Below are 6,000 nucleotides of genomic sequence, written 5' to 3' on the forward strand. Positions count from 1 at the left end.
GAGCCACCCCCGAGATAGTATCATAGAAACATGCAAGTATCCTAGCTTCAAGAATGGAGGTAAAATAAATGTTAGTTTCCTAATTTGTAATTTGTGGAAGTCATATTTCTTGTATTCATTTTGTTATCTGTTTTTGGCTTTGGAAAAATAAAACATAATTCCCCTAAAATGTGCCTCATGAAATGCTTTCTGAAATTTAAAATTAAATTAAATAAGCATATTAAACTTTCTTTCTAAGAAACAGTAGTCCTGTCAAATTAAAGAAATACAGGTTTGTTTTCTTTATGAATATAACAGATTAATTACTTAACTATTCCTCTTCAAAATAATCTAAAGAACAATTCACCACCTTGTGCTTCTGCCAGGAGAGTCTATTACTTTGTAAAGTTTTAAAGTGGGCCTTTACTTTTGATCTATATAAAAAAATTATTTTTTTTGGTGATTAATGAAATCAAGTTAGGTTCTATTACTCATGCATCAAGATGGTTAGATTGCACCATTTTTTAAAGGAACTCTTCAGTGAACATCCAACTATAATAACATTAACAAAATTGTTATAAAGACGCAAAGTTTTAAATCTAGAAATTTAATTCTAAATTGTCAACTAACAATGTTTATAACTTTTAATATCAATAAACAGCTTTGAACATTTCACACTCTATATTTCATTGACAAAAAGTCTGACCCTATAAATCTTTTGTTTTAAGATAATATTAAATTTCCTTTATACCGAATAAATTATTCTTCTTAGTGGTCTACTACCTTCCTTACTTTTTCCTTCTTTAGATAACAAATAGACGATCTGATTATTCTTTTGCATCATATTCTGAAAGAGCAAATACTAACGTGTCAGAGGTCCAAACAAAACCACATCCAGGGCCTTGAGCTGAAGTTTTTGTCTGTGACTCCGGTCGCTGATTTTCAACTGAGATATCATAAATGAAGGTTCATGTACTGCTATCCTGTTCATTTAAAAAAAATACATATACATTAAATGAAAATATTTCTAGTATATAAATATTAATGTTTATAAATATTTGAGCAACATATTTAATATTGTAAGAGCTTATTCAAGTGTGATTTAATACTTTATTACATGTATCAAAAACCTTCTCAGTGCAACGTTAGCTGTCCAAATACTGCTGAATGCTAATAATTTAGTTGCTAGATTGATATTTCTGTTTTCTGAGGTTATTTTGTACTGTAACTTAATATGATTTTAAAATTTATCAAATTCAAAATATTTTATAATCATTAATTACCTGACATCTTACTGTCATTTCACAAAGAACAAGAAAATTATAATAGCAGACTTTAAAAAATAGTATCTAAGAAGTCCATACCTTTACAGTTTAATGTTTAAACCAGCGGTTCTCAACCTGTGGGTCGTGACCCCTTTGGGGGTCAAACGACCCTTTCATAAGGGTCACCTAAGACCATCGGAAAACACATATATAATTACATATTGTTTTTGTGATTAATCACTATGCTTTAATTATGTTCAATTTGTAACAATGAAAATACATCCTGCATATCAGATATTTACATTATGATTCATAACAGTAGCAAAATTACAGTTATGAAGTAGCAACAAAAATAATTTTATGGTTGGGGGTCACCACAACACGAGGAACTGTATTAAAGGGTCACGGCATTAGGAAGGTTGAGAACCACTGGTTTAAACTGTTTAAAAATTAAACAAAGTCCTCTATGTCATAAGTGGAAAGTAAGCAGTCATTATTAGTTGGGAAAGTAAACTGAAGGATTTATGTAATAAGAAGTACTGACCCATTTTAGTAGCTATGATAAAAGTAAGTAGGGGGCCAAAGGCACAGGTAAATTAAGGTAATAAAATCACTTCAATTTGGACTTCAAACCCAAGCAGCCCAGTCAGTAGTCAGCTAAGATTTCTTAACAACCAAGTATAATGCTAATAAAGATCTTATAACACAAAGTTTAATAACAATAATAATAATAATAATGACAATAAAAACAAGCATGTACTATGTGCCGGGACCTATGTGAGGGCTTAATTAAAATTCGAAACAAACTATATTGTGTGTGAGTGTGTGTGTGTGTGTGTGTATATACATACATACATACATACATACATACATTTACACACATACATATGTACACACACACACACATATATATACATATATATATATATATATATATTAGCCATTTTAGAGATGAGGAAACTAAGGTAGTGAGAGGTTGAATAACTTGCTCAAGATTACATAATTAGTAAGAGGTAAGGCAGAGATTCAAACCCAAATATGTATGATTCCAACGACTGCACCTGAACCACTACACTTGAGTTAGGGCAATATAGAACCTGAGTATGAAGAAGTTACAGGAACTCCTATAAGGCTTCTATAAAACTTTAGAGAGTAAAGAACTCTAACTTTCCCTTTATAAACTGTCTTCCTTCATCTTCTCCACAGGTACCTTACGTGTATGTTCCTATTACTCCTTTAATATGACACTTATCCAAGTCCTTGAAAGCAAAAACGATCTTCGCTCTGTATCCCCAAACCTAGCATGGTGCTTGGCAAAAGTAGATGCTTGATAAATGTTTGTATAATCGATGAATTAATGCATGGATGGATGCATGAATGAATCCATAGCAATACTATCAATAGACCAAACTTAAGAAAGACAATGAGATGTAGTAAAAAGGAAACTATGCAACAGATTTTTATGCAAAGTTCAATATGAGCCCAGAGGTGGAAGTGATTCTACCTGAGTGGGTGAGGATGTCAGGGAAGATCACACAAGTCTGAAAGGAATGAGGAGGAATGTATCAGGTGAAGAGAGCCTTAGTATAAGCTCTGGTAATAAGAATTACAGAGAATAGAAAATACAGTAAAAGGCTTAAGATAACCATTATAACTAACATAAAACTAACATACTTTTGGCTATCTATTTCAGAGGTAACAATATTCTAATGTCACAGAAAGGAAACAATAATGAATTGTTTTAGGCATGTATACATCTAGAATGTGTAATATATTTTCTAACACCTTTTTATAAATAGCTCCTATATCTGCAGTTACCCTACAAAATGCTCTGTAGCTTACATGGTTGTTTAAGTTAAATGATATTGCCTCTTTAAATGGACTTATTTAACTACAGTACCATATAAGATTCCATTGGGCTGACCTGAAAGCTTCTACATACTTAACTTTTCTTCTGTAGAAACATGCTCACTATTTCTAAAAATCGATCTTGATTAAGTGTGTATTATTTCAATAATTTTACCAGAATTTGAGGTATCTCAGATATCCTTTATTTAATCAAAAGAAAAAGTGGCTGTAACATTTACTGCCATAATACAGAGCAGTCAATTTTATTTAATGTTGTTGTTTTATAAAGAAACTTCCCAAAAGATAACATAAGAAAACAACCTGAGTTCCTCATAACCAGGGTAACATATATAACTCGGAAAACTCTAATCCCATTTTAATGCTCTACTATCCTGATTGTTTTAATTTGTCTTATTTAAAAGCAAGAACTATATCATATTTAATTTTTGTCTTCTTTCCAGCATCTAGTTGAACCACGAGCATAAAGATATTCAATATGCATTTGTTGAACTGACACTTATACCCATAATTTCATCACTATAGTCATGTGCACAGTAAAATAAAAGATACTGATGTTGATGTTCAGAATACATTTAAGGGAAATGTGAAAACTTCCAACTTGATTCAAAATACAGACTTGCAATCAACAAGTCACTTATTTACATAGAGTAGGTAAGCAAATTGATTAGAAATACAATGTGCATATTTCATCATGTGTAATAATCCTATCCTATATAATAAAAACCTAATAGAGTGAAACCAAGATGGCAGCATAGGTAAACACTGGAGATTGCTGCCTCGCACAACCACTTCAAAAATACAACTAAAAGACGAATGGACATCATCCAGAACCACAGGAAGGCTGGCTGAGTGGAAATTCTACAACTAGAAGAGAAAAGCACACTGAGACTCAGAGGAGGTGCGGGGCAGAAGTAAAATACACAGGTACATAAGTGCATGTGGAGAGGGTGGGCAGCTGAGGACACGGTTGTCTTTTTCAATCGTGAGGGAGTCTCAAGCTCTGAGCTCCAGTTCCAGGAGAATCTCTGGGGACCAAGACTCATACGGGAGAAACTGGACTGTCTGGCATCAGTCGGAACTCGAGGGCAGCTTTCTCTTGGGGGTGCTTGCAGCGATTGCAGGGACACTGAGAAGCAGGGCCTCTAAGGGCAGGACTGAGAGCAGCCATAACTGCTCGCTCCACCCTGTTGATCCCCTGGAACCCCGCCCCGCCCAAGCCATGAAGGCTTTTGCATATGAAAGGCCTGGCCCTTTGCAATCTGATAATTACCTAACAAACTGCAGCTGGCCCAAGGCCCCAGGGCAACTTGCATTTCATCACAGCTGGCTCCTGCTGGATAGACTCAGGCAGAGGCTAGATTAGCACCTCCTTAGTGATCCAAGAGCCAGTGTGCCCAGTGGTCAGAGTGGGACCATCCAGACTGCAGCTCCTCGGATCCATAAAGGACACACTCAGAGGGCAGACTCAGTGAGCACCAAAGTCCCATTGAAGCAAGTCTTTCCCCATAAGGGTGACTCTAGCACAGAAGTTCTCCCACTACAGACACAGCTGATTCTCACAACCAATTGACCTGGAAGTCAATCCCTCCCAGTGATACCTACAACAATCAAGGCTTAACTACAACAAGACTGTGCACAAAGCCCACAAAGGGGTGCACCAAGAGTGTCCACCTCAGGTAATTGGGGAGGCTGAGCCACTGGGCCCTATAGGACACCTAGCACAGAAAGCCACTCTATCGACACAGCGAAGCAAAAAAAATGCGGAGACAAAGAAACAGGACACAAATGAAAGAAAAGGAGGAAAGCAAACTGCTGGATATAGAGTTCAAAACCACACTTTTAAGGTTTTTCAAGAATTTTCTAGAAACTGCTGATAAACTTAATGAGACCTACAAGAAATCTAATGAGACCCTCAAGGTTGTGATAAAGGACCAACTAGTAATTAAGCATACACTGACTGAAATAAAGAATATTATACAGACACCCAACAGCAGATTAGAGGATAGCAAGAATCAAGTCAAAGATTTGAAATACGAAGAAAAACATCCAACTGGAAAAGCAAAATGAAAAAAGAATCCAAAAATATGAAGATAGTGTAAGGAGCCTCTGAAACAGCTTCAAGTGTACCAACATCCAAAATATAGGGGTGCCAGAAGATGAGAGAGAGCAAGATATTGAAAACCTATTTGAAGAAATAATGACAGAAAACTTCCCCTACCTGGTGAAAGAAATAGACTTACAAGTCCAGGAAGTGCAGAGGACCTCAAACAAAAGGAATCCAAAGAGGACCATACCAACACACATCATAATTAAAATGCCAAGAGCAAAAGACAAAGAGAGAATCTTAAAAGCAGCAAGAGAAAGACAGACAGTTACCTACAAGGGAGTACCCATATGACTGTCAGCTGATTTCTCAACAGAAACTTTGCAGGCCAGAAGGGAGTGTGGCAAGAACTATTCAAAGTGATGAATACCAAGAACCTATAACCAAGATTACTTTACCCAGCAAAGCTATCATTCAGAATTGAAGGTCAGACAAAGAGCTTCACAGATAAGAAAAAGCTAAAGGAGTTCATCACCACTAAACCAGTATTATATGAAATGCTGAAAGGTATCCTTTAAGACAGCCGTGGGCTAACTACGGCCCGCAGACCGGATCCGGCCCGTTAGGCTGTTCTATCCGGCCCGCGGAGCCGAAAGAGCGGAGGGTTCTCTTGCTCTCCCCTCTGTTCCTTCACCAGCAGCAGTGTTAACATGTATTAGTTCACACAAACACTCCATCCATGCTTTTGTTCCGGCCCTCCGGTCCAGTTTAAGAACCCATTGTGGCCCTCAATTCAAAAAGTTTGCCCACCCCTGGTATAGAGTCGCAATAATACAACATTCA

The 6,000-nt window shown here is 36.4% G+C and overlaps 1 protein-coding gene across 1 annotated transcript in view; it reads right to left on the bottom strand.

Moving 5' to 3' along the window:
- The window catches only part of STIM2 (stromal interaction molecule 2), a 107,515-nt gene that overhangs the window by 23,462 nt on the left and 78,053 nt on the right, over positions 1-6,000 (bottom strand). The window contains exon 6 of the mRNA XM_015568684.1: positions 847-962. Coding sequence (XP_015424170.1) covers positions 847-962 — 116 coding nt within the window. The remainder of the gene's footprint in view (positions 1-846; positions 963-6,000) is intronic.

This window comes from Myotis davidii, unplaced genomic scaffold, assembly GCF_000327345.1.
Source record: "Myotis davidii unplaced genomic scaffold, ASM32734v1 scaffold743, whole genome shotgun sequence".
NCBI classification, from domain to species: Eukaryota; Metazoa; Chordata; class Mammalia; order Chiroptera; family Vespertilionidae; genus Myotis; species Myotis davidii.